This window comes from Delphinapterus leucas, chromosome 6, assembly GCF_059928025.1.
Source record: "Delphinapterus leucas isolate spDelLeu-1000000601 "Yukka" chromosome 6, BTC_Dleu_Yukka2, whole genome shotgun sequence".
In the NCBI taxonomy this organism is placed as follows: Eukaryota; Metazoa; Chordata; class Mammalia; order Artiodactyla; family Monodontidae; genus Delphinapterus; species Delphinapterus leucas.
The window spans coordinates 117,284,168-117,311,793 of record NC_143134.1 but is presented as its reverse complement, the minus strand read 5'-3'; the positions used below and the strand labels follow the sequence as shown (position 1 = coordinate 117,311,793).

At 54.7% G+C, this 27,626-nt stretch overlaps 1 protein-coding gene across 5 annotated transcripts in view; it reads left to right on the top strand.

The window, feature by feature from the left end:
• The first annotated feature begins 14,389 nt into the window (after window positions 1-14,389).
• Window positions 14,390-27,626, top strand: part of EEIG1 (estrogen-induced osteoclastogenesis regulator 1) — a 36,623-nt gene continuing 23,386 nt past the window's right edge. Inside the window, exon 1 of one of the 5 annotated variants that reach the window (XM_022578641.2) lies at window positions 14,390-15,223. In XM_022578641.2, the coding sequence (XP_022434349.1) occupies window positions 15,078-15,223 (146 nt within the window). In that variant the 5' untranslated portion in view covers window positions 14,390-15,077. The remainder of the gene's footprint in view (window positions 15,224-27,626) is intronic. The other 4 variants (XM_089913789.1, XM_089913787.1, XM_089913788.1 and 1 more) reach the window with 4 other exon arrangements.

The following is a 27,626-nucleotide window of genomic DNA, read 5'->3' as shown; positions in this document are numbered from 1 at the left end:
CCGCCTGCCGATGCAGGGGACACGGGTTCGTGCCCCGGTCTGGGAAGATCCCACATGCCGCAGGGCGGCTGGGCCCGTGAGCCATGGCCGCTGAGCCTGCGCGTCTGGAGCCTGTGCTCCGCAACGGGAGAGGCCAGAACAGTGAGAGGCCTGCATATCGCAAATAAAAAAAAAAAAAAGATAATGGTGATGGCTCTTGACCATCACCAGAGCTGCAGTGTCATCGCGGCAACGCTGACGCAGCAACCACCACAGCAAAGCACAGCAAGTCATACCTTCGACAGGCTAAGCACGCAGGAGGACCCCAAGTAGGAAGCCACCAGTGCCTGCTACACACAGACGATCAGAGCCCGTTGTCTAACTACTAGCGTTTAATGCTAACATTCACACTGATCCAGCACCTTCAACAGGCCAGGCACTCATTCTAAGCACCTCATATATTACATCCTCTCATGCAGCCCTCCTAACAACTCCAAGAGGTAGGTACTATTACCCCCATTTAATTTATTTATTTGGCTGCGCCACGCGGCATGTGGGATCTTAGTTCCCCAACCAGGGATTGAACCCGTGCCCCCTGCAGTGGAAGCACAGAGTCTTAACCACTGGACCTCCAGGGAAGTCCCCTATTACCCCCATTTTACAGATGGGAAAAGTAGGTACAAAGAGATTCAGTAAATTGCCCCGGTTCACAGGGGTGGGATTCAAACCTGGGCAGCCTGGCTTTGATGTCATGCTCGTAACCACTGCCCCTTCAGGTGCTGGCATGTGTCTGACACTGTTCCAGGCACTGGGATACAGACGTCCTCCTTGTGGGCCTGGGGAAAATGATGCAAATAGCAATGACCCACATCAGGAGCTGTCGCTGTTGTTTTAAGAGCTGCAAGCTTGGTACTCTAAGAGAATCTAGAAAGGGACCATCCTTGCTTGGAGGGATCCGGGAGGGCTTCCCTGCAGAAGTGATGCTGAAGCTGAGGTCTACAGAGTGACAAGGAGTGAGGGAGGCAAAGCAGAGTACGCAAGGCAGAGTCTATGGTAGGAAGAGGTCCAGGTGAGAGGGAACCACGTGTACAGCATGCCCGAGATTAGGTAAGAGCTTTGCTGAGGGTCACCCCAGGCAAAGGTGAGAAGGCATGATAATGACCCTGCCCTGGCCTCCAGGTGACTGGCCCTGCCTCTCTGTGACCCTGCCTCACCTCCCCAGTCACCGTCAAATGCCCGCAGCTGTCTGAGGTGGCAGCAGGACAAGCCCGTGGATGTATTCAATCGCTGTTTGCTACCAAGCGGCCCGGAAGGACGCTAATCACTTTAGTGCCCAGTTTGCGGGAGTCATGATGATTCAGGGAAAAAGCTACTTGCTGGATTCTGGAAGGGTATTCAGCCGATCCGCCTACCCAAGCGTAGAGATGCTAATCAGACGCCAGTCTGCCCACTGGTCACCTCGAGAGTGGGGCCCCAGTGGTCTGTGGAGCAGCCCTGGCGTCTTTCCAAGGGCTTATTGTGGTCACTGGGGCTTTCCTAAATGAGTTCAAGAGCAAACGCTGGGGTTTTCGAGAAGTGCTTCAGCCTCAGCATCTGACGACATCCTCGACAAGAATGGTCAATTTCTGGACCCCAACGGCAACAGAGGGGCTGTCAACACGGGAGGCTGCGTCACTCTTGAGGGTCAGGCACCACTCAACAGGGCAAGACGGTGGCTTGGGCTCATACTAACCAGCTGGGCAGAGGTGGTAACAATTATGTGAGGGCAGGGAACTCACCGCCTCCCGCTCTTCAGGCAAAGCTGGTTTTGCCTTCTTGGAGGGAATGTTTAAAATGCTCTTGACTGTTGGCCCAGAGATTTCACATCTGGAAATTTCCCCTCCTGGGATCCTCCATCAGCACACAGGGGGCATTTACAAGGGTGCTCACTGCAGTGGCTTGAAGTAGTTAAAAACTGCAAGCACTGCAAACATATCCTGATGGAACTGGCTAAATCTAGTGTGGATGTCCTCACCATGGACAACTGCAGTCCCCAAAGAGAATGTTCCAGCAAGGGGAAACCTCTAAGAGTCACTTTTAAGTAAAACAAAACAAAACAACCTAAAAGTGACAAAACAATGTGTATTGTATTATTCCATTTTTCTTTCTTTCTTTTTTTTTTTTTTAAGATGCCAGTATTACAAGCTTTAAAACAGCTACCTGAAGCATCTTAATGGAGGTCATCTCTGGGAGGGGGCATCACAGGGGACTGTCACTTTTTAAACTTTCACTTTCTAGAGCATGAAATTGTGCTGTTTGAAATTTTTTTTAACATCCTTATTGGAGTATAATTGCTTTACAATGGTGTGTTAGTTTCTGCTTTATAACAAAGTGAATCAGCTATACATATACACATATCCCCATATCTCCTCCCTCTTGCGTCTCCCTCCCACCCTCCCTATCCCACCCCTCTAGGTGTTCACAAAGCATCGAGCTGATCTCCCTGTGCTATGCGGCTGCTTCCCACTGGTTATCTATTTTGTGCTGCTTGAATTTTTCAAAGATGAGCATGTGTTACTTTTGCTTTGAGATCGTTTTTTTTTTTTTGGCCACGCTGTGTGGCTTATAGGATCCTAGTTCCCGACCAGGGATCGAACCTGGGCCCCTACAGTGAAAGCACCGAATCTTAACCACTGGGCCGCCAGGGAACTCCCTGAGATCCTTCTTTTTTAATGTAAGCATTGACCACTGTAAACTTGCCTCTTATTACTGCTTTCATTGGAGCCCATAAGTTTTGGTCTGTTGTGTTTTTGTTTTCATTTGTTCTCAAGATAGTTTCTCATTTCCCTTGAGATTTCTTCTTTGACCCATTGAGTGCTTAAGAGTGCGCTGTTTAATTTCCACATATTTGTGAATTTTCCAGTTTTCCTCCTGCCACTGATTTCTCGTTTCAGTCTGCTTCAGAGCATGTGCTACATTTGAGATCAGCAGAGCAGTGACTAAAAAGAGAAAGAGAAAGTCTGGATAACACGGTGGTGAAGAGCTCAGGCCCAGGATCCAGACTGCCTGGATTTGAAGTCAGCTCCATCATCGATTACCCGTATGACCTTGGGCATGACATCACCTGTCTGCGCCTCAGTTTCTTCATCTGTGAAATGGGACATACCTCATGGGACTGTTGTGAGGATCGAAAGAGTTCATCTGCTAAAAACCTTAGATCAGTGCCTGGAGCACATACTAAGGCTCAGGGAAGTGTCAGCTGTGATGATGGGGGGAGGACGGGACAGTGACAATGGCACAGTCTAGAGGCTGTTTCCGCTGAGCCTTGTATGGTGGCCACAAGCATGTACAATGGAGCTCCCTGCCCTCCAAGAGCAAGAGGGCCCCTGAGCCCCAGCATGATGCTTACCCCGTGGAAGGACTAGTGTCAGTAGTGTTCTGTGTTCATTTGTTCCTTCCTTCTTTCTTCCACTCACTCACCGGCCCCCTGTTATGTGCTTGGCCTGGGAGGGGGAATGGACATGAACTCTTCTGTGAAATGGGGATAACGATTGTCTTAGTCTGTTCTGGCTGCTATAACAAAAACACCACAGACTGGGTGGTTTACAAACAACAGAAATTTATTTCTCACAGTTCTGAAGTCAGGGAAGTCCAGGATCAAGGTACTGGCAGATTCGGTGACTGGTGAGAGCCTGTCTTCTTGCTGTGTCCTCACATAGCAGAAGGGGCAGGGGAGCTCTCTGGGATCTCTTTTATAAGGGCACTAATCCTATTCATGGGGACTCCACCTCATGACCCAAGCACCTCCAAAAGGCCCCACTGTCAAATACAATCACGCTGGGGGTTAGAGTTTCAACATATGACTTTGAGGGGGTGGAAACAAACATTTGGTCTATAGCAGTGATGGAACCCCCTGCAGACTGTTGGCTTTTGAGGAGAACTTAGGAGCACAGGGCCTAGCCTGGGGCATGGGCCCCCAGGGTGAGGCCAATACACAGAAGCTGTTGCTTAGACAAAGAGAAGTGACAGCATCAGAGCATCAGGGCCTCCTTGAAAGCCAACCCCCTTGCAGGAGAATGGTCAACGCTGCCCTGCCTTGGGCCCACATCACTGTATCGCTGTGCTGATTTCAACCCTCCCCGCCAACAAAACCTCAGGGAGGTCACCACTCTTACCCAATTGTTCACACTTGTACCCCCAGTGCTTACATCACTGCGTGGCACAGAATGGGCACTCAGTTTTTGATCTAGTCGAACAGGCACTATTCAAAAGCACTTTACAAAAATCATTACTCATAACATCTCTGGGAAATAGGTACTATATTTCCATTTTAGAGATCAGGAAACAGAGGCATAAAGAGGTTACATAACTTGTCCAAGGTTACACAGCCAAGTAGTGGCAGAGTTGGAATTTGAACCCTGGGAGGTATTTGTTGAAGGAAGGAAGGAAGGAAGGAAAGGGTGAGGGGCAGGGTCTGGGGTCTGTAGTTCTGAAACGCAGAATCAGAGAACAGGGCCCTTAGCAAACATCAATCTCCACCCCACTCCCCTGCTGTTCTACAAGTGGGCAGTGGGGACTAAGGTCTGGGAGGGTGGGGCCCTAAAGCCAAGCAGGAGAGTAAAATTCAGGATTCCCAGTTCCCAGTCAGGAGTTTGGGATGCGTTAGAAAATCCCAAGTGTTGAATTCCTCACTGTCACTGGAAAGAGTTTCATAGTGAGTTGAGTGGAAGGGACAGGTTACAAAACACGGTGTGATGTTAATAGCTAACATTTGATGAGTGCTTCCCCTGTGCCAGGTAATTTACAACGCCCTTTATGTACATTACTACCTTGTAGAATCCTCAAAAGAATTTCATGAGGTAAGTATGGTCACTAAACCCATTTTACAGCTGTGAAAATTGAGGCTCAGTGTCTCCAAGCGACTGGCTCCTGGTCATGGAGCTAATGAGTGAAGGAGTCTGGGACTCATACCCTGGTCCCTGCTGCAGCCCCTGTCCCCCACTGATCCCCCAGTGCCTCACCACTAAATGGCACCACTGATGATTTTCACATTTAAAAATAATAGCTGTTATTATATAGAGAATGGATAAACAACAAGGCTCCACTGTATAGCACAGGGAACTATATTCAATATCCATATATATATATATATATATATATGACTGAATCCCTTTGCTGTACCACAGAAATTAACACAACATTGTAAATCAGCTATACTTCAATTAAAAAAGATAGCTGCTGACAGTAACACCAGGCACTGTGACTAAGAAATCATAAAATAAGCAGAGCTCAGCAAGGGCTAAAGGGCTGCGTGTATGCCTAAGAGGTAGGGAGTTACCTAAGAGGACAGGGAGGTGACCTGGGAACACCTCTTCTCAGTAAACACAGCCCTGATCACTGGGTGAAAGGTGTCGGACTCCTGACCAGTTATGTAAGTTCAGGGTCCACCTGCCGACTCCTGGTCTGCTGGGTGGGGGTCTGAAAAGTTTCAGAAGACCAAGCCTAGATCTGGAGGTCCCCTTCGAGGTCGCCTAGCACACGGTCAGTCTGCCTGAGAAAGGCCTCAGCCAAATCCCTCCCTCTACCCTGGTCGAGGCCAACAGGGCCACAGTGACACTTCCCAGAAATGGGACTTCTGCCTGCCCTTTCAGGAAACGCTCAGAGGCCCCCTCCATGGCTTTCATTTGACTTTGCACAAAAGGAATTCAACTGGACTCTATTTCCAGAGTGGCTCTGTGCCATACACTTTCCCCTCATAACTTGTATAACCGTGCAAAGGTGTCATTATCTCCATTTTATGGGTGAGGACACTGAAAGAGGTTAATAACTTGCTTGAAGCAATAGATCTGGGATTTTTTTTTTTCTTTTTCTTTTTGTTTTTTTTTAGGGCTGGGATTTGAACCCAGGTTGCTTTAAACAAAAGGAAGGCCCTGGGAACTGTGTGTTCATGATGTATCTTGAGATACAGGTGGCAGGCAGAGAAGGGAAAGTTAAAGAGGCTAAACTCCGTTTTTTTTTGGCCACACGCTGCTTGTGGGATCTTAATTCCCCGACCAGGGATTGAACCCGGGCCCCTGGCAGTGAGAGCACCAAGTCCCAACCACAAGGCTGCCAGGGGATTCCCGAAATTCCAGAATCTTCCAGGCCATGTAGGGAGCTGGCCTGGAATAATCACATCATTCTCTCTCTAAAACCTTCCCTGGCTCCCCTTTACCTTTAGCATAAAGCACAACCTCATTAACACGGCCTGCAAGGCTCTCCTGTAGGATGGGGCCTGCCTACCTTTCTAGGCCTGCCCTCGCCTCTCACAGATCCTGGGCTCCTACATTCTCTCAGCTTAGTCTTTCCTCTCCACCAACTCCCCTCTCTCCTGGCTGACTACTACCCATTGCTCAGGCTCGGGCTTACATGCTACTTCCTCAGAAAAGTCTGCCCTGACCACACACACCAGGCCAGGCCTCTTCTGTGTTCTTACTTCCCCCTGAGCTCCTCCTGACCTCCAGGTGTATCACAGCTCTCATCACTTGGGCCACATCTACATGTCTGCCACTATAGCCCCAGTCCCAGAGCAGATGGTGTGATAAACATCTGTGAATGAAAAATGAATGAATGAAGTGCTTGGCAGACCTTGGAAGGCCGGGGTAGGCAACAGACAGAGGGGGAAGGTGGTGAGGTGGCTGGGCTGACCTGCAGGTTGTATTAATGACAATACTGCAAGGGTAGGGCCAGCGCTCAGAGGTGGGAACACAGGCTGAAGTTTGGACTTTGTCCCATCAGCAATCTGGAATCCTGGGCTGAAGGCATGCTGGAGCCGAAGCCCTGGTTTAAGAAAATAAGTCTGGCCTTGAAGCTGTAGGGGAAGACGGGCAGCTCTGGGGAAAGCCACCCATGGGTCTCTGGACACGATGAAAATGGTGTAAACACACTCTCATGTTTCAACCTGGGAATCTGGCCTGATTTTACACAGTGTCGGGTCAGGCATTGGGCCTTGGCCTTCACACACTCACTAATCAAATCTGGCCAACAACCCCAGGAGATAGGGACTGCTGTGGCCCCACTGGACAGATGGGAAAACTGAGGCTCAGAGAGGCTGAATGACCTTCCCCAAGTCACACAGGGACTCTCCATTGCTGCCTTAATTAAACTGTATTACAGCATACTCAGAGGTGGGGCATCTAGACCGTCCGGACTTGCACTGTGTAATACGGTAGTCATTAGCCACCTGTGGCTATCTAAGTTTTTAATTTAAATTCAATGGAGTTTAAAATTCAGTTTCTCAGTCACACTAGTCACTTTTTTTTTTTTTTTTTTTTGCGGTACGCGGGCCTCTCACTGTTGTGGCCTCTCCCATTGCGGAGCACAGGCTCCGGACGCGCAGGCTCAGCAGGCATGGCTCACGGGCCCAGCCGCTCCGCGGCATGTGGGATCTTCCCGGACCGGGGCACGAACCCGTGTCCCCTGCATCGGCAGGCGGACTCTCAACCACTGCGCCACCAGGGAAGCCCTAGTCACATTTTTAAGGGCTCAATAGCCACATGTGGCTAGTGGTTACCATACTGAACAGTGCAGAGACGGAACATTTCCATCATTGCAGAAAGTTCTATTGATAGTGCTTGTCTAGACCCCGGCGGTGGACAGGTCTACAGAGACCACTCAGTTCAATGCTCTTACTTAGCAGATAGTGAAAGAGAGGCCAGGGACTGGTTCAAAGTCACACAGTGAATCAATGACAGAGGTAGAACTCAAAACCCAGGTTCCTGACTCCCAACCCAGTGCTCTCTCCACTGAAGTAGGTGGATTCCTATCTCTTAGCTGGGGTTTGGTAAGAGCTGCTGTGAGGCAAATGGACACCATAAACAAAGTCCAGTGACCACTGATTAAGTGGAAGTAATACTTGAACATTTATAACAGAGGTTGATATCCAAATATGTAATAAGCTACTACAAATAAATAACAAAAAGATGACAACTCAAAGTTTTAAAAATGGACAAAGGATACGGCCAGGCAATTTACAGAAATTCAAATTGCCAAAACAAGATGAAAAGATGCTAGTGCAAGAAATGCAAGCATGGTAGTAGAGGGTGTTTTGTTTTGTTTTGTTTTGTTTTGAAACAGATTGGTAAAGATGGAGAAAGTATGGGAACGGGCACTGTCTTATACTGCTGGTGGGAGTATAAACGGGTCCAACTTTTTGGAAGGCAGTTTGGCAGCATCTCTCAACAGTAAATATGTAAATGCCCTTTGACTCAGTAATCCTTGGGCTGGGACCCAGGCTGCCTGACTCCAGACCCCGTGTTCTGAACCATGACTACTCTCCGCGAGTGATGGTCAGGCTTGGGTTGGAAAGGGCAGAGTTGGCTGATCAATGGGGAGACTTGTGGACTTGGCCGTGGGAGGTTTAAGCAGGACAGATCACCGTGGGTGGGTTCTTTGGAGCCTTTATCTTCATGTGTGACTGGCTCAGATATTCGCAAGGAGCCTAGCACAAATCGATATGCCCTTGGTCAGCTGCTGGGGTGGCTCAGCTGTCATTCCAGTTCTGCAAATAATTGGAGCCGAGTCACCACTGAATCAGCGCTGACCGCCTGTGGCAAGCAGCGCTGGGAAAACGGCTTGGCGTGGCGCTCTGTGCTGGCTGTCAGGTGACTGAGACAGCAGGCCAGCTGGGTAGCTGCCTGCCCTCAGGGTGATTTGGGCAAGTGGCATTTTCCATCCCAACCTCAATTTCCCCTTTCTTTCTTCCTTTCATTTTCTCTTCCTTTCTTCCGTTTATTCCTCCCGCCCTCCCACCTCCCTTCCAATGAATGCCAAGTACACACCAGTTATTGTGACAGAAAACAGAAGGCCGAGGCCTCATTTCTCCGCACACAGATGGTTGGTAACTTGGGGACACAGAGCAGGGAGTGAGCATTGTGCCTGATGTGGGGGAATGGGGTGGGAGAGGATGCTTGAGCTGAAGCCTGACACTGAGTAGGTGTCACCAGGTGGGCAAGAGGACAAGGCCAGGACCTTTGGGCAGGGCTGCAGGGGTCCGAGCAGGGCAGGCAGGGAGAGGCTGAGCAATTGATTCCAGAGGGGACTGAATGCCTGGCTAAGAACTTTTTTTTTTTTCCTCTAAGAACCTTTGACTTTCTCTCACCTTCTGAGATGGCCCACACTCTGTCTGTGAAGTGTGTTTCTCCCAAGGCTGTTCTCACCTTTTGAGACGTACCGCATTCTGTCTATGGAATGTGTATCTCTCTAAAGAAATCCACTTCTTACCTAAAAAAAAAAGAAAAGAAAAGAAACTTTTACTTTATCCAGAGGGTGCTGGACAAGCATGGAAGGCCTTTTGTTAATAATATCCTTATAATTATATATTATTAAATTATAAAATAAATCTATCATATTACAAAAACCAAACAATATCCCAGAATATTCATTAAAATAATAAACATTTCCCCCCCAAACCCTCTCCTTAGTTGAAAGCCTCTGGTAACAATTTAGTGTATCCTTCAAGATTCTCTTCTATGCACACATAGATCTATTTTTCTTGACAAAAATAAGCTCATCTTAAAAAAAAAAAAAAAAAGCTCATCCTTTATATATTGTCTGTGCTTGCTTTTCCATGATAGGGTGGACATCTTCCACCTTGGCACACACATCTCCAGCATCCTTCTCAATAGCTGGATAGCATCTCACTGATGATGCTTCCCTTCATTCCACAAATATGTATTTATTTAACCCTATTGGGTACTGGGTATTATCCCAGGTGCTGAGGATGGAGCAAGGCACAAAACACAGTCCTTCCCCTCAAAGACCCCCTCTTCCTACTGTCAGACATCAGGCTGCTGCCAATATTTTCGTATAATATAAAATGGTGCAGGGCTATCTTGCACATGTAACTTTGTACACATGTGTGAGTATTGCTATTGGGTAACTTACTTTTTTTTTTTTTTTACGGTACGCGGGCCTCTCACTGTTGTGGCCTCTCCCGTTGCGGAGCACAGGCTCCGGACGTGCAGGCTCAGCGGCCATGGCTCACGGGCCCAGCCGCTCTGCAGCATGTAGGATCCTCCCGGACCGGGGCACGAACCCGTGTCCCCTGCATTGGCAGGCAGACTCTCAACCACTGCGCCACCTGGGAAGCCCTGGGTAACTAACTGTAAATGGACTTGTGCGTATTGAATTTTGATAGTTATTGGCAACACCAAGGAGTTTTAAAATAGGAGGTGACAAGGTTAAATCTACAGTCATCCATTCACCCACCCATCCATCCATCCACACATCTATCCATTCATATATACATCCATACATATGTATGGATATATGCATATGCATGATATATATGCATCCATCTATGCATCCATCCCTTGGACAGCCATTTATTGACTGTCTATCATGTGACAGGCCATGAACTGGATGTGGGGACACCATGGGTGAGGTGTCTGATCCTGTGAAGCTCATGCTGTAACGAGAGAGAAGAAGATAGCATCACAAGAGTTTGTCTAGGGCCAGATAAAGGTAAGGATTCTCTAAGCGTACCCCCACTTTCTCCAGCTGTGATTCTGTTCTACAGGCTGATGTCCCACGCAGTTCCTCCATTCCCCTCTACTCCTCCCTCACTCCTATTCCAGTGCTTAGTGCTCACTTACCTCCTGACTAGGAGAACCTGGTGCCATTCAGTCAAATTCAAAATCCTGGGAATATTCAAAAATTCTAGTGGGTAACTATTATCACTTCTCCACAAGTGTTCCCTCTCTCTTCCCATTGTTCTGGCTCCACCGTGGTCAGAGCCACCAGTTCCCCGTTGGAATGGCTGTAATAGCTTCCTCACCTGTCTGCCTGCCCCTGTTCTCGCCTGCTGATGATCCATCCGTTCTCCAAAGAACAGAAAGAACCGGAAACAACTTTCCAAACAACTGGAAAGAACTTTCATAAAGGTATTTTGGATCTTGTCACCAACCTGGTTACATCCTCCCATGGGGTCCTTTTGGGCTTAGACTAAAACCTAAACTCCTCCCAGGCCCAGAGGGTCCACATGAGCCGGCTCCTGCCTGACTCCATGCCTCTCTCTCCTCCCTCCTCACACTCCCCTCCAGGCACACAGAGTCCTGGAAACATGCCAGCTCCTGCCTCTGCTCCCAGAGCTTCCTGTGCTTGGGGCCCCTTTCTTATGTAGGTCTGGGCTGAGATAACGCCTTGCAGAGGCCTTCCTTGATCATCTAAATCAGAACTCCCAATCCGATCATCCTCTCTCAAATTCTCCTGGGATTCCTTTTCCAGACCACTTACTTGTCTGAATTATCTTATCAGGTACTGGTTCCCTCATATGTCCGGTCAGGGCCTCAGGGAGGAAGGACAGGCTATGCTTGGGAATTTAGGGGGCTGGAGAAGTAAGGAAGTGCCAGCCTGGAGCTCCCTGCTGACTTCTCACTCAGATCCCCATGTCCCTCCAGGCCTGAGCCTTTTGCAGGCACAGCCTCTTCTGGAAAGGTTGATATTCTTTTTTTGTTTGTTTGTTTGTTTAATATTTATTTATTCTCTTTCTTTATTTTCTTTATATTTTTGGCTGCATCGGGTCTTCGTTGTGGCACGCAGGGTCTTCGTTGCAGCGCGGGCTTCTCTCTAGTTGTGGTGTGGACTTCTCTCTAGTTGTGGTGTGCAGGTTTTTATTCTCTCTCTAGTTGTGGCAGGCGGGGTCCAGAGTGCATGGGCCCCGTTGTTTGCGGCACGCGGGTTCTAGTTGTGGAGCGCGAGCTCAGTAGTTGTGGCACCAGGGCTTAGTTGTCCCGCAGCATGTGGGATCTTAGTTTCCTGACCAGGGATCAAACCCCTGTCCCCTGCATTGGAAGGTGGATTCTTTACCCCTGGACCACCAGGGAAGTCCCAAAGGTTGATATTCTTATTCCTAATTTACAGACGAAGAAACTGTGGCTCAGAGATGGGAAAGTTTAGAGTGTCTCCTTCAAGATTCCTTCCTATGCATGCAAAACTATACCCAAAGTGTGTGTGACACAGGTGTCGGTGTTGTGTCAGCCAGATTTCGGACCCAGTTCTGTTGGCTCCAGGGCAAGCGATCCTAGCCAGACCATACTGAACCCCCTCTCGGTTTGGAATCCCTGAGCCTTGGTGTTTCAAACCAAGGCCATACTACCATTATGCAGCAGAACCAGGATCCTAACTCAGACTTGTCTCGCCCCAAATGCGGCATCCTGTCCTGGCACCTAGCTCTCTCCCTTAACCAGGACCCACCTAGGAAATGAGGGAAGGGAAACTTCCTGGGTTCCCAGCCCAGAGGCTCAGAGAGATAAATACCCCACCAGAGCTAAGTCTGGTAGCCAGGCCCACCCTGCTTCCTGTTGGAGAGGCCTGGGGTTACTCACGGTCACAGCTGAGAAGTCAGCCGGGCCTTGGGACATCCTTGGCTGGCTTCCTCCTCTGAAATCCCCTTCTGGGGTCAGATAGCCACAGGCCTTTCCCCTGTGGAGCAGGTCCAGCCAGGATTAGTGAGCACCCCCACTCCTACCCCAGTGTGAGCAGCACAGCTTAGCACTCTAGTGCCTGTGCTCCAGGGTCAGGACCCTAGTCAGGTAATTTAAACTCTCCAGGTCTCAACTTCCCTGGCTGTACATGGGGATACATAAAAGTACTGGGAGCTGCTATTATCATTCTTCTCCTATCTGGCTAACTGTGTTTTTCAAATTATGGGACAAACTGAAGAGAAGTACAGGTTGCCACCCATTTTATGGCTGGGAATCAGGAAGGAATCAGAAATCTGAGTCCTCAGATACATGTCCCAACCTAACTCATCCCCAGGTGCACTTGATTCTGTCTTTCAAATGCTTCTCGGACTCCACTTTTCCTGCAGTGCTGTGGTTCCGCTGTCATCATCTCTGGCCTGGATCACCACAACAGGCCCCTCACCCCTGTTTCCCATCTTCTCTCTTCCACACTACCTGTAGTCAGAGCAAGCTTCTTCTAACAAAAAGCAAATCTGTCTGGGTCACTCTCCCGCTCAAGACGTGTGCGTAGCTCCCCTCCTTCCTCTGATCTACAAGACTCTGCAAGATCCAGCCATTACAGGCCTTCCAGCCATACCTCTCGCCTCCTGCATCTCTCAAAGAGCCACAATGCAGGAGCATGGAGGTACTCACAGCTTTCTGTGGGCATTGCACTCTCTGGCCGCCAGGCCTCTTGAGGCTCCCTCTGCCTAGACCCTGCCTGACTCAGGGTATGCATCCTGCCAGTGGCTTGGATAACTTTGTGAGGCATTCTCTCTGAGTCCCCCTCCCCTCCACCCCTGCCTCCACTGAGCTCCCTGTTAAGTCCCCTATTACAGTCCTCATCCACCAGATTTGTCTCTGCCTGTGTCCCTGTCTGCTTCTCCACCTGATCTTGAGCTTGGCGAGGCTAGAGATGGCAGGCCCACCAGTCTCACTCCTAAATCCGAGCCTGGCTCAGGGGCACCTAAACATTTGGGGACTGAATCAATGAACTGCAATATGTTGAAGGCCTGGGAAATAAAAAGCTCCTGAATTGGTCTCTGTGTGCAGGGCAGTTAATGCAGTCAGGGAGACCAGCCATAACTAGGTAAGAAGCTAATCAACAACAAAAGGCTTTGATAGAAGCTTGGAAAGGGAGAAGATGGTTCTATCACAGGTTGCGTGATGAACTGCTTTAACTCAAGCCCTGGCGAAGGCTTTGCAGGCACTTTCCTCCTCAGTGCTGAGAAATAGAGATTCGAAGCCAAACACCTGCATGGTCTAGTTCCGGCCACCTCTCTTGGGTGTGTTTTCTGAAAAATGGGACTCGCTACCTTCCGGGCCTGATCTAGTCGTCAACGAACTCAAATCTGGAAGGACACTGGAGGGCCACTTCACCCATAGTGCTCATATTGTTTCTTCTCGTCATTGTTTCTCCTTTTCTTTTGCTCGCGCCCTCCTCTTTGCCGCCCTGCCGGCCCCGGCTTTCCGCCCTGCGACCTCCCACTGCCTCCCCAGGGCCCCTAGCCTTTTCTCTCCGCTCCGCCCGGACCGAGGAGGCGGGCCCAGATGGGAGACGCACCAATCCGAACGCCTCGAGCTGCCGCGGCCTCCAGCGAGTCCCGCCCCACGCCGCCGTCCGCCAATCGCACTCCGCTCCCGCCCCGCCGGGCCGCCCAATCGTGGGCGGGCTGAGCCCCCGGCGCCCCGCCCCTCCCGCGCTCAGCGGCGGCTCCGCGGGCGGCCGCGCTGGGCCTCGGCACTCTCCGAGCTGGGCCGCGCAGCGTCTGGCGGGCGGTGGCGTCGGGATCGCAGGCGGCGGCGCTGCTGCTCGCGGGGCTGCTGGCCAGAGGCGGCGGGTGAGGCGGGTGAGGTGGGCGCCACCGGCCGGCCGGAGGGGCGCCTCAGCTCCGCCGGGGCCCGCGGAGCGGGACCCGCGGAGCGGGACCCAAGACCGAGGAGGAGGCGGCGCCCCTGCTGCCTGGAGCCCGGCCCGGTGCCCGCCGGGAGGGGGCAGTGGCCTGACGTTCCTGGCCCGGAGCGTCCCCGACGCGCCTCCCGGGGAGGTCCCCAGAGCTCCCGGCCGCCCCCTGGGGGTGCTCTCAGCCTCCCAGGACTTACCTGCGCGGCTGCCTGGCACCCAGGAGCGGGAGCGTGGGCGCGGCGTGGGCGCCTACCCCCGGCCGCCAGCGGGGCGGGGGCGGGGCCGCCCTCGGCCTCACCGGGCCGCCCATCGCTCTCAGTCTCACCGGTCCGCCCGCCGCGTCCAGTCGCGCGGCGTGAGCTCCCCAGGGACCGCGGCTCGGGATGCTGTCCGCCAGCGCGGCCGCTCGCGCGCCGCCCGCCACCCCTTCCCTTGACTCCTGGGCCATGCCCCAGTGTTTACATGCCGGTGAAGCCCTCGGCCACTCCGAACCCCTCCAAGCCCCAGCTCCCCGAGGGTGAAGCCAGCCGGCCTGCGACCTGGACTGGTAGTTCAGACCAGGGACCTCCGGACTCAGATCCCCATCCGCTCTGCCGCCTCAGCTACCATCTGGGCGGGATCCGGCTCTGGTGTTTTGAGGAGGGGGTGTGGTGTAGGGAAAGGAATCCTGGGGATTTCTGGCTCCCCCGCTTTTTTTGGCCTTCGGGGCTTCAGACTCAGGGAACTCGCTCATGGCTTTTTTGATGAAGAAGAAGAAATTCAAATTCCAAACCACTTTCACCCTGGAGGAGCTGACTGCGGTCCCCTTCGTGAACGGGGTCCTCTTCTGCAAGGTCCGGCTGCTGGATGGCGGGGATTTTGTCAGCTTGTCGTCAAGGTAGGAGCTGGGGCAGGCCTGCCTGCAGGGAAGGGGGATAATGAGCCAGATCTAGTCACTTGGCGAGTGTGGAAGTGCCTCTTGGGGTCCAGAGAGTCCTGGAGATTATGTGTGTCTGGGGCAGGTTTGCACAAGGCAGGACTGAGTGATCTGAGAGGTCTGGGCCTGAGGAAGCTGGCAGGGTGCTAGGCACCCATCTGCAGGTAACCAGCCGGATACCTGGGGGTCTGTTGTTTCAGCCCCCTCATGGGGCCTTGCACACCGCCCACAGTAGGCCCATTCTGCAGACTTGTATGAAGAGCCCAGCGGGGTTTGGCCTCGAAGGGCTGAGAAGGGGAGGAGTGTTCCAGGGCATCTTGCACCCAGCTGGCCACTCGGGCTGTCATATGTTTTAGAGCCCGAGCCAGCCACAGGTTCCCTGGCACTCCCTGGCTCCTGGGAAGGTCCAGCCCCAGGTACTCCTGGTCTGGCTGGAGGGTGGTGGCTGGATTTTGGCCTGCCCAGCCCCCTCTGAGTCACTGCCCTCTTCTGGCTGGAGCTGGACTGCTTTGCATTGCAAATGCCCTTGTCAAGGAGGCTGCTGCCCTCTCTGAAAGAAAGAGGCTCGGTCAAGTTTAGTTTTTGTGTTCTTCCCCATCCTGCAGGTCCAGCTGCCCGGCTCATTGCTGAGGGCGGCTGAGTTCCCAAGCTGCGCCCACTGCCTGGGCCCATCTGGGGTCACATAGTCCTGGAGTGTGACAGATGGGAGTTTGAGTCCTAGCTCAGCCACTTTGTGGGCCCAATACAGGTCTCTGTGTCAAAGTTGTGAAGAAGTTTCAGCAGAGAGAATGCGGTGGCAGGGCCTGGCCCAGTGCCTGTGACCCACTGGCTCCCTTCCTTGGTCTGTCCCTTTGCTCCTCAGGCCTCCTTGTGGGCCCAGTTAGCTGGAGCTGCCTCACAGTTCTGAGATGGGGTGCCTGTTACAGATGGAGAAACTGAGGCCCAGAAAGAGGGAGTAAGTGGCTTGCCAGGGACCTCGAAGGAGGCAGTTGTCAACTGAACTTGGCCTGTTTGGAGACCTGTTGGATGAATCTGGTGGTCGAATGTTCTGCTGGGAGGAGGGAGAGGAGGCATACAGCCTAACCCAGATTTAGGAATCTCCAGTGTGGGACAGGGTGGGGTGCCTTTTCTGTGCACTTGGGTCCGCTCAGGCTGGGAGCTGCTTATCTGAGGAATTCAGACGAGGGCTGCCCTTTGCTGTGGGGGTGGGAGGCTGTCCTCCTTGCCTGGGAAGCCTGTGATCCTGTGGCCACCCACAGAGTAGCCCAGCCTTTCTGGGAAAGGGCTGTGGTGCTCAGAGCTAGGGCCTGGGGTCAGCCAGTGAGTGGCCGGGTGACCTAGGGCAAGTTACCTAACCTCTCTGATTCCAAGAACCAGCAATTATTGGTGCTTTGCTCCCTGTTTTACTGGCACCTCTCACTTAACCTGTTGACTATGCCATGGAGCAGAGTGGAGGTTGGGGGAGGCCTGTAGTGTTGTTATTCCCATTTTATAGAGGTGGCTCAGAGGCTCAAGGAGGGAGTGATTTCTCTGCGTTAATACAGCAGAGCCCAGATTCAAACTCAGGATGTGCTTTTAGCCTGTTCTGCCTTTGAGCCTTAGTTTCTTCTTCTGTGAAATGGGAGAAGTCATACCCACCCCTAGAGTTGTGATGGGGAATGGGTACTGTGTATACCATGTCTGACCAGGCAGACTGTTGCAGCAGCTGTCGTTACTATGGTAGAGGAGCCCAGGCCCCAGCCCCTCCTAGGTCTTGGGCGGACCAGGTGGAGTCAGCAGAGGGCCTACATCTGAACTGAGGGCTGGGGGCAGGGTCTTGGATCCTACTGAAGAATTAGTATTCAGCCCCAGGCTGAGGTCTCAGCTGGCTTCCCAGGCCCTGGGGCCACTGTCACCCTACCTGTCAGCCTTTCAATTGCCCTAAACCTGCCCCCTCATCCGGGAAGGTCTGGAAATTTCCAGGTCTCAGCCCACAGTGTCTGGATTTCACCTCTCTCTCCCCTTCTTCCCTCTTGGCAAGGGGCCATGGATTCCCTGAACCCGGCTGAGCCTGCCTAAACAGGCTTTCCCAGCCCTCATCCTGGATGAAACCTGAGTGGCATGAGGAGGGAAGAGCTGACATTGAACCCCACACAACTTGGCACTTATGGGCTCTGGGTACCTGTTTGCTGCTGGGCATGTGTGTCTGGAGGGAACACACACGTTGGGACCTGAGGCTGCTTTACAGCTGCTTTGGCTTTTGCCCAGCAGAGGGGGGTTCCTGGGTTCCTACCCTTCCACTCCCATCCCACACACCCTGGTCTGCAGCCTGGGAGCCCCTCCTCACAGCCCACCTCTCCAGAGGGCCAAGGCCCTCTTGTTTTGGAGGTGGGGTAGGGTCAGGGGTGACGAGACCTGCTTAGTTTATTAGCACACTGTCCATAACCCCGGAGACCCCTGACATGTCCCAGGGAGTGGGGGTGGTGGCAGCATGGGTGGTGTCTGAGCAAAGCAGGCCCAAGCCTCCACTCCTGCAGCAGCCACCCTCCTAGCTAGAGTGTTTCCCTGTGTGTTGGGTGCCATGGCAACAGCTGGGTACACAGCTCCAGCCTGACCCAATTTGAGCAGGTAGAACAGGTGGTACATTGCACTGTTCCCCAGCCTCATCTTTCTGAGGCCTCCTTATGAACCATAATCCTCACAGCTACCATGTTCAGTGCTACGTGCCAGGTGCCGTGCTGAGTGTGTTTGCACGTGCTGTGTCTGTTCATCCTCTCGGCCATCCGGCGAGGTCATCTGGCTAGAAATGCAATTGGGAAAATAACCGTTTTATCATCAGGGTTTAAGCTGCCTTTGATTGTGCATTATTAGATGCCAGGGACCTGCTGAGCACCTCGAATGCACGATCAGCTGAGTCCTTGAACCACCCCGTGAGCTGATGAGGAAATTGGGGTCAAGAGACCTAAAGTGATGGACCCGTGTCACTCAGCAAGAGAGTGGCAGAGCTGTGATTTAAACGTGGGCAGGTCCGGCTCCAAGGCCCTGCCTTGCCTTGGTGGCAGAGGGCTTGAAGCAGCTACAGCCTCATGTCATGTCCTCAGACCTTTGAAGGAGGTTCTTTTCAGTGGGCTGGGCGGTACAGGGAAATCCAGATTTGGATCATTTCAAGGCACTGGGCTAGATCCTGTGAGATCTGAGCAAAAGGGGCCTCGGGGCCACAGGTGGGGGGGTGGGGCTGAAGTCCACTGCTGTGGACTTGGTGCCAGGCACGGGCTGGCACTGGGGCACAATGGGCATTTGCCAACGTCTCTGCCTAGAGGCCTTCCAGCAGACGCATCCAAATGGCATCTGGGAGGCTTTCCTAGGGGTCCCAGGAGGGATGCGTCCCAGCCAAGTCTAGTGAGTCGGGAAGCAGTGGACCAGGCTGTGGTCTCCCTAGGGCAGGCTGGGCACAGGCTTCCAGCCTTGAGCCAATCTGTCTTTCAGGCAGGAGGAATCCCAAACATCCTGAGAGGTCTCTGTGCCCAGCTGGCACTGGTCCTGTGGCCTGCCCCATGCACGTGGCTGGTGGCGGGAGGGAGCGAGAGGGAGGCGTTGATTTACCTTACAGCAAGTCCTCTCTGGAGGAGACAGGCAGAGCGAGCCTCCTTGGCCAATGGATGGGGAAACTGAGGCTGGGGGCAGAGAAGTCACTTGTTCAGGGTCACTTCGTAGGAGGAGCTAATGGCACAGCCGGATGGGCTCTGGTTGGCCCCGACTTCTGTCCGCTGTGCAGTACCCCTCTTTGCATGAAGGGGCGGGCTGGGCCAGAAAGAGAAGAGGGGCCCCTCCGATGGCTCTTGCTGCTCTGCACTTGGGTGCCAGGCTGTCTAAGAAGCAGACTGTGTGACTTGGGCAGGCTCCCACCCGTCCTTTCTTTTTGGCAGCTTTGAATTCTCAACTGTCTCTTCAGTGGGGTTTTTATTTGGGCAGCCTTTTGAAAGAGGGCATGCCTGCTCAGAATACAGGTACTGACTTCTCTCTGTGGGCCTGGCCTTGAGCAGGCCGGGGCGGGAGACCTCCGAGGGATGTTTGGGATTTGTGGGGGGCATGAAGAAGACCTTGGACAGGTCAGCTCTGCAGCTGGAGGCCCTGTGCCCGGGCCTGGGGAGGCCAGGTCTCTGCACACACACACCACAGGCTTGGCTGGACCTCTGCTTCCCCGAGGCCCTCTCCCTCCCTCCTTGGAAAAGGGTGCAGCTGCCACTGGAATCTGCTGCCCTGCGAGGCCTGCTGTCATGCACATCTTAATGTGGAGGGAGGGTCGTGTGGAGATGGACACACAGTTCTGTCTCTTGGGCCCGAGGGTGCAGGGAGGTGGAGGTGCAGTGGGACCCTAAGGCAGGCAGGGCATCCACTTCCCTTCACAGATCGGGAGCTCTGGAGGCCGAGTGGGGAGGGGGCAGGAGGAGGAGGGGGAGGAGGCTGGCAGGCGCAGGTCCCTTTTCCACATTTACCGAGCACCCTCTTGGCCCTGGGCTTTCAGAGGTGACCGGGACCAGACAGCCTTGCTCCCATGGAGCTCCCCATGGGGTGGGGGCAGTGTGCCTGTGGGCATCACAGAGGAAGGGCTTCCCTGAGGAAGGGACTCTTCATGGGAGCCTTGTGGGCCAAAGGGAAAGCCCTCCCTATCACAGTGACGTGCCCCATCCTGAAAACATAAGCTCCATGAGTTTGGGAAGAGGTCAGGCAGAGGCCCCCAGCTGGAAGGCACTTGGTCAGTGATCTAGGCAAGGGGCTGGCGTGGTTGGGGTATGGAGAGGGGCAGCATGGGGCTGGCTGCAGTAGGTGAAGATGGGGGTAGCTGGGCTGGACAGTGCCTGGCTTTGGGGGTCCAGCCGAGGGGCAGGGGGGCAGTGTGCCCGGTTTGCCAATTAGGATGCTGGCTCTTGGCTGCCAGGTGGAGAAGGTGCCAGGGTGCCTGACTGGTACTCAGTAAGGGAAGTTGGAGTTGTGGCCTGGCTGGGCCGTGGCAGGCAGAGGGAGAAGAGTGGGCACACTGGCGAGAAGCTGGGCGGGTAGAGCCGGCAGGTGGGTTTCCTTGTCCTCAAGTTCCTGGCACCACACCCAGCACTTAGTCGGTGCTGGAAGGTGGAAGTTCAGAGCGTGCACAGTGGCCAAATGCGGCTGGGGTTTTGTTGCCCTATACAGTGCTCTAAGAGTTTTTGACAGCATAAACAGAAGTCTTTTAAATCAGAAGATCGAGCAACGGTGTCACGTGGCAGCATGTGGCCCAAGGGGCTTTGCGCTGCCTCCTCCGTGGGCTGCCTGCTCTGGGCTCCTCCTGAGCCCCCGCATGCCCTTGGATCCCTGACGGTGGTCTGCCTCCCTCATCTGCTCGGGCCAGCCTGCTCCCCGGGGCCCCTGTGGAAGGCCTTCCGTGCACAGGCTGGGGCCTGAGGAGGCGGGTGCTTGTGGAGAGAAATCTTGCTGGCAGGCTGCAGAGACCACCCTGGCAGCCCCTGCCACCTGCCTGCCAGCCTGGCATTGGCAGAGCCCTGACCCGAGGTGATCTGGCCCTGTGGAGCCAGGGCTGTTCCCCGAGGCCTGTTCCCTGAGGCGTGTTCCTCACTTTGATCTCTGTTCTGGGAGCTGCTCTGGCCGGGGGTTCTCAGTAGCAACCACACCGTGTGTCGGAGGGCCCCGAATGCTTTTGAGCTCTGCTTCTTCAGTACCTGGGAGTCCTGACTTGCATTCGCGAAGCCCTGCCTGGACCTCGTGATAGCTGCTAGCATGTCTGCTCACGGGCCTCGCGAGCCTGGGGACTCAGTATGTGGAGTCTGGTGACTGCTGGGTGGTGACCCTGCGGTCACTTGCCCACTGCTGGGAGGAGCAGTATAGCACCCATGGCAACCAATATAGATTTATCCTCATCTCATCAGACAGACACGGAAAGGTCTGAGCCGGGGAGAGACATCAGATTTGCTTAGAACGAGACCTGGAACTAATTTGAGGCGAGGGCGAGGGCTGTCTCTCTTCATTATCCACTTGGCCTGGCAAGTGCTTTGGGTTCTGGGGCTACCAGACCTGCCCCCAGGGCCTCAGATGTGCTCTGTGACCTGAGGTCTATCTCCCTTGGGCCTTCTGGCTCTCCACGAGGTCACACTGTGCTGTTGGTGGCCTTGGTGAGGCCTGAAGCTGCCCAGCCTGTGCCTGGCCTTGGTGTCTGCTTAGGACTGCCGTTGCAAACCCTCTGTCTCTGCTGTGAGCTTCTTTTGGTGGCCTGGCCTTGGAATGGCTCTCAAATGCAGGCCTGGAACCACCCACGCCACCCCCCCCCGTCTGCCCAGATGTCAACTGGGAGTGGCCAGCCCACAGTTGGGAGGAAAGAGCCCCGATGGAGGACGTGCCGCCTCTTTGGTCAGGCTGGTGGCTTGCCCTGCACAGGCCTGGGGAGGACATTCCCGTCCTCTGCCTCTTGTCGCCTGTTTGACCTTGGGCAAGGGACTCAGTCTCTAAGCCTCAGGGGCTGCTGGTGTCTGCCTCGCAGTGTTCTGGGGAGGACCAAGTGAGATAATGCCTGTCAAACGTCCAGCTCGGCTCCTGGCACGTGGTCGAGGCACTGGATGCGCTGCCGCCCATCCTTCCATCCCTGGCTGAGTCAAGGTGGTGGGCTGGATAGCGCACCTCAGTTGCCCTTCTGTGGCAGCTGGAACTTCCCTGTGGGCCAGGACTGACTGGGGTGCTGTCTCTGTCTCATGATTCTAGGGGTGCTGTGGGGAGAGGCTACTTCCGGAGGGGTGGGAAGCAGGTGAGGAGCACGCCTAGTGTCTAAGGAGCTGGGCCTCACGCTGGAGCTCAGGGTCCCCAGTGGGGCCTGTGCACTTTCTTGCCTCTGTTGGCTTGAGCCTGCCCTGTCTTGGGGCGCTTGGCTCCGAGCCAGTGAGAGCTGGAGTGCTCCCAGGGTGCGGGACTAGGGTGTAGGGGGCTTCTGCCTGCGGGAAGGGGCCCTCTGCACAGCCAGTTCTGGGACCCACTCTGGCAGGCGGAAGACCGCCCCGCCCCCACATGAGGCAGAGGGCAGACTGCTGGGGGACGGGGGAGCAGGGGAGAAAGCCAGGGGCCCTCGGTGGGTGGCAGGCCCCTGGTGCTCCCTGACTTTTACCACACCTTACTTTTCTAGTTGTTTGCTTCTGCAGTTGCCTTGTCCTCAAGCTCCCTTCCCCCGCTTCTTCACCTGGCTGACCTCCTGCTCAGCCCGAGAGCCACCTCCTCTGGGAGGCCTTCCCTGGCCTCTTTTGGCCTTGTACACCCCTGTGGGCCAAGCGTCTTAGCTCCTGCCCCAGACCGTGGGCAGGAGTGGCCTCTGTTGCATCACACTCCTGGGGCTTCCTGCTGAGGGTTGGCGCTGGCGCAGGGCTGGAACTTCTCTCCCTTGGCCCTGAACCAGTGCGGGCACTGATGGTGCCGGCCCAAGTGCCAGTCACCGCCAGCTGCTTGGGCCCAGCCCCTCCCCACCCTGGTGCGGGAGGTATCAGCGCGTGTCAGGAGCAGCCCTCGCCTGAACACCATGCAGCTGGGCACTGCCTTGGGCTCAGAGGCTGCGATTGAGAGGCAGCTGGCCGCACCGATGGGTTGTGTCGGGTGGACCCTGTGTGTGGAGTGGGGATGCTCCTAGGGGGATGGGGAGGGGGCGGGGGCTGGTGCCTGCCCCGGGAGGCACCTCGGCAGCTACTCACTGGCTCTGTGAGCATGGCCAACAGCCTTGTCCTTTCAGCCTGGGCTTGCTCCTCCATCAAATGGGGTGCGGGTGCCTACGTGGAGGCGGGAGGGCTCCCTAGATCAGGGCGACTTGCTTGCACAGGGCCCTGCACCTGGCAGCTGAAACCAGACTAAACCTGCTGGGGAGGGCTCTGGGGAAGGCAGAAGTCTGCGCCCTTTTTGCATGCAAGGCACCCTTACTTCCCACCACTTCCTCTGAGCGAGCGCTGGACTCTCTGCAGACCCACAGAGGCAGCACACCTGCGGCTCCCCAACCCCCAGTCCCTCAGGGACAAGTTCCTGCGCACCTTCTGTGTGTGGGCCCCCCCCCCCCCCCGTGCAGCTTCGTGGGGTTCCAGCCCCGCCCCGCAGTGCCCTGCCCTGCAGTGCCGCGCCCAGAAATGGATGTTGGGCTCCGTCCCAGGGACAGTAGGTGATTAGGTTGGGGGAGAGGGGAGAGAAGAGCAGCACAGGGCAGAGGGAGGCAAGGGCAAGAGTGCTGAGCAGGGAAGAGCTCGTGGCCTGGGGGCTCGGGGTCGGGGGAGGCCACGGGGAAGGGCTTGGACTTCTCTGACCAGGGATCCACAGAAGGGTGTGAATCAGAGTCAGAGTTGTATTTTAGAACCCCCAAGGGCAGCCATGGGGTTGACCACTTGGGACTCCACATTGTAGGAGGGGAGGTGGCTGTCAGCTGAGAGGAGCGGTTTCCCACCTCTGTCATCATGGAATGATTAAAAACAAAACTCGAGCCTGCTACGCAGCAGCCGTTGCTACTCACGACAAGGACAGTGTCGCAAACAACCGCAAGGGAAGGAAGCCAGACACAAGAGCATGCTGTGCGGTGCCGTTTATACCAAGTTCAAAAGCATTCTGATTTAAAAAAAAACCCATCCTGATACGAGTCAGGATGATGTTGTCTTTATTGGGGTGGCAGTCATGTCTGGAGGGGACTTCTGGGACCTGTAAAGTCCTGCTTCTAGGAGGCTGGTTACACAGGACTGCTCTGAGAGCCAGCCAGCCAGCCGAGCACTGATGTGCGCACGTGTCTGTGTGAGAAAGGCCTTGAGACACCCACACCTTTGGTCGTGCTGGGCACCTGAGACTGGAGGAGGTCCTCAGGTCTCTCCAGGGTCTTTCTGCCAGGGCAGCCTGAACCGTCGCTACCCAATAAGCATCACTTACGAGCCTTAACTCAGCAGTTGCCTGCAGTCTTCTCTGGCTGGGGATTTTCCTTCTGCCTCTTGCAAACCCCGGCAGGGGCTGCTGGGTGTGGGGCTTGGCGGTTCAGAAGGAGGGCGGGCTCCCAAGGCTGCCAGACCACCGGATCTCTCTGAGCCTCGCTTTCCTCTTCTGTGAAATGGGGTGATAAGCTCCTTCTTGGCGCTTGGATTAAGTGGGTTACCACCCCCCTGCCCCCACGCCCCCGTTAGGCACCCAGCATAGCCCCGGCACAGAGTAAGTGCTCAGGAAAGGCTGGCAGTGGTTGGCATTAATGCAGGGCAATCACTGGAGAGGATCCAGGGGTGGGAGCAGGAAGGAAAGGTTCACCTTCCTCCTGCTCTCCCCTTAATTGTTTCTCTTCTCTCTTCCTGTGTTTCACCCATTCAGCAAACATTTGTGATTCGAGCCAGGCTGCTGCCCTGGTCCTGCACTGGGCACTGGCTCCAGCATTGGCCGAGACAGCCATGGCCCCTGACCTTGGGCCCATGAGCCAGGGAAGACCATTAGACACGTCAGCTCTCCAAGTAGTGCTGAGCACGGTGCGGGAGGGGAGGCATCAGCCACTCCTGCCTGCTCTGGCCCTGACCGCTGTCTTTGGGGATGGGCCTTTGACTGGGTACTCTCCCTGAATGCGAGAGAAGGCCTGACCCAGGGCTCCAGCACCTCCTAAGGGTTTTCTGTCGGCTAAAGAGGAATCACATGGACCTGGGTGAGAATGGCCATGCCCCTTTTGGATGCAGACAAGACCAAGGCCCAGGTTTGTTTCCCAGTGTCCCACTCAGGCCTGGCTCGTAGTAAGTGCTCAGTTAATGTGTGTGGACTAAATGAATGGCAGGGGCAGCGATTAGCCCAGGGTCAGTCCATGAGTCTGCAGGAGAATCAGCTGTCTGGGCAGGAGGTGGAGATTGGTGAGTCAGGGCCTCCTGGTTCCACCTGACCCCGAGCCCTTTGTCTTGTGGTTGGAATCTCAGAGAGCTGCTGAAGATGGCCAGCAAAGCAGGTCTTAGTCTGTGCTGGTTTTGTGAGGAGACGTGACTCTGGTTGAGTGGTCCCTGATTATTCCTCGGTCACCTCAGAAGTCCAGGGAGCCGTGGGGAATGTGGTGTGGAGCAGTGGGAACACCTGGGGGCAGATCCAGAGATGGTGATGACCTCTGACCCCTCAGTGACTACAGAGAGCTGGAGAACGTGACCTGACCACAGCTGGAGGCCCCTTTCCTGGAGGTGGAAATATCAGTGCAAGAAGGTCTAGGGTGGCCCTTATTGGGAGCAATGCTGTGAATATCACTAATTTAGTCATCAGAGGCTTACTGAGCGCCTCCCATGTACCAGGTGCCGCCCTTAGCACATGGGAAGCAGCAGTGAGTGAAACAAAGGCCCTGCCTCCAGGACCCCTGCGCTCTGGAGCATGGAAGCCTCCTTCCATTTTCACCATTAATAAGACCCATGTCCAGAAGAGGAAGTAATTTGTCTGCAGTCGTCGTGGGGAGGGTGCTTTCAGGAAAGGCTATGGGGTTGGGTAGGGGTTCAGAGGACAGGGACATCCCTGTGACTCACTTGAGTCCAGCTATTCAAGGAACTGGGCTCCGGGGATGGGCATACCTCCCTCCTGTTTCTTCCCTTCCTTGGGTGATTCAAACACCACCCAGGCGTGAGTCAGCCAGGAGCGGCCTGAGTATGCCTGGGCTACCTGTCCGTCCACCTCCCAGGACGTCCCAGCCAGGTTCCAGGTCTGGGGAAATGTCCTGATCCATGGTCCTGGGGTGGGGAAGTGGGGCCTCCATCAGGGCCCTGGCTTCCTGCTGGACCATCTATCTCAGAGTTACTTTCGATGGTAGCAGCCATGTCCCCCTTTCAGTGTGAGTGTCCTCTGGGTATGTACCAGGCCCTGTTCTCTCATTAGGCCTTTTAGCAAACCCGTGAGACAGGGCAGGGCAGTGACTGAGGCCCAGAGAGGTCCTGGCCAGTGAGTGGCAGATCCTGGCCTTGGTCCCCAGCCTATCTGCCTCCTGTACCCTTGCCTTGTGAGTGAGTGGTCCCGCTGGGGATCTCAGGGGCTCAGGAAGGGAAACTCCCTGTGCACAGCCAACCCCACAGTTCCGTGTTTTACAGTTGTGGGTTCTGGAACGGAGGAGGGAACGTAGCTACTATAGCCCAGCTGCGGCTCCTTGCTTTGAATTTCTAGGGCCTGGGCCCAGTTTAAGATTCTGAGGTCAGACAGCTATGGGTTCAGATCAGATCACGGCCCTCTCCCAGCCAGACCTGGGGTCGGTGGCTTCTGTGCTCTGAATCTCAGTTTCCCTGCCTGCGACGTGGGGATGATGGTAGCTACCTCCCAGGCTTGGGGTGTGGACTCCAGGAGGTCAGGCAGGGAGAGCTCTCAGTTCAGTGCCCGATAAGTAGGAAATGCTCAGGAGGCAGGAAGCTGACCTTATGGACTTTTATAGGAACATTTCCCCACTCTCCCTTCGACCCTGGATTGACCAGGCTTGGTCCCCAACACCAGCAGGTCTTGACGAGTTTGGCCCAGTGCCATGCCCCACTGACCGTACACTTTGACCTCATGACCACCCCTCCTTTAGGACAAGACTGGTCTCAAGGCCGCCTCTTCCCTGGTATTGAGATTCGTGAAGGTTCAGCCCACAAAGCGCAGGGACACTGACGGCTGCTGCTGTCCCCTAAGAACAGCTTTTCTATCTTAGAGCATCTTCCCAGCGGTCCTGCAGGGCAGGGGTGGGCGGTGGGCTCCTGAGGTAGGGCTTGGAGGTGCAGTTCACCCCTCACCTCTTGAGTGACCTGCGGACTCCCTGAGTGTCCATCTGCTCATCTGCGAAGTGGGTGCTGATCGTGTTTGCGGAGGGTACATGCTTGAGCAGCACCTGGCACACAGAAGGGTACCCGGAAAACAGGAGCCAGGCTGGGCCACATTTGGTGATGGGGGCACCTTCGCGCAGGTGCCTGAGTTTGGACCAGCACTTGGTCAAAGCCAGCAGTTCACTCCGGATTCCTTTCGATGGCCTGCTCTCCTCTTGGGCTGTGTGCATCCGTTGAGAATAGCATGCCCACACATTCGCCTGGGTGATAGGGAAGCTCGAGCTGCCTGCAGAGCCTGCCTCTGGGTGCAGGCACCTCTGCGAAGGCAGAGCCAGGGAGGCAGCGTGCCTGTGTCTGTAAAATGGGGAAGCCAGCATCTGCCCACTTTGGGTTGTTTGATGCAGTTCCAGGTTACCGGGCTGGTGAGTAGCAGGAGTGGAACGCAGGTGCCTCTGACTCCAGAGTCCTCACTCCTAACACTGATGCCTCTCCACCAAGCCCGAGTGGCTTGACTTCTAGGAACTTCTTGCTGCCTCGTCGTGTCACAGGAGGAGGGGCTGGCTGTGTCAGAACTGCAACAAGCTGCTTCCCCTGTGTGCAGCCCTGAATTC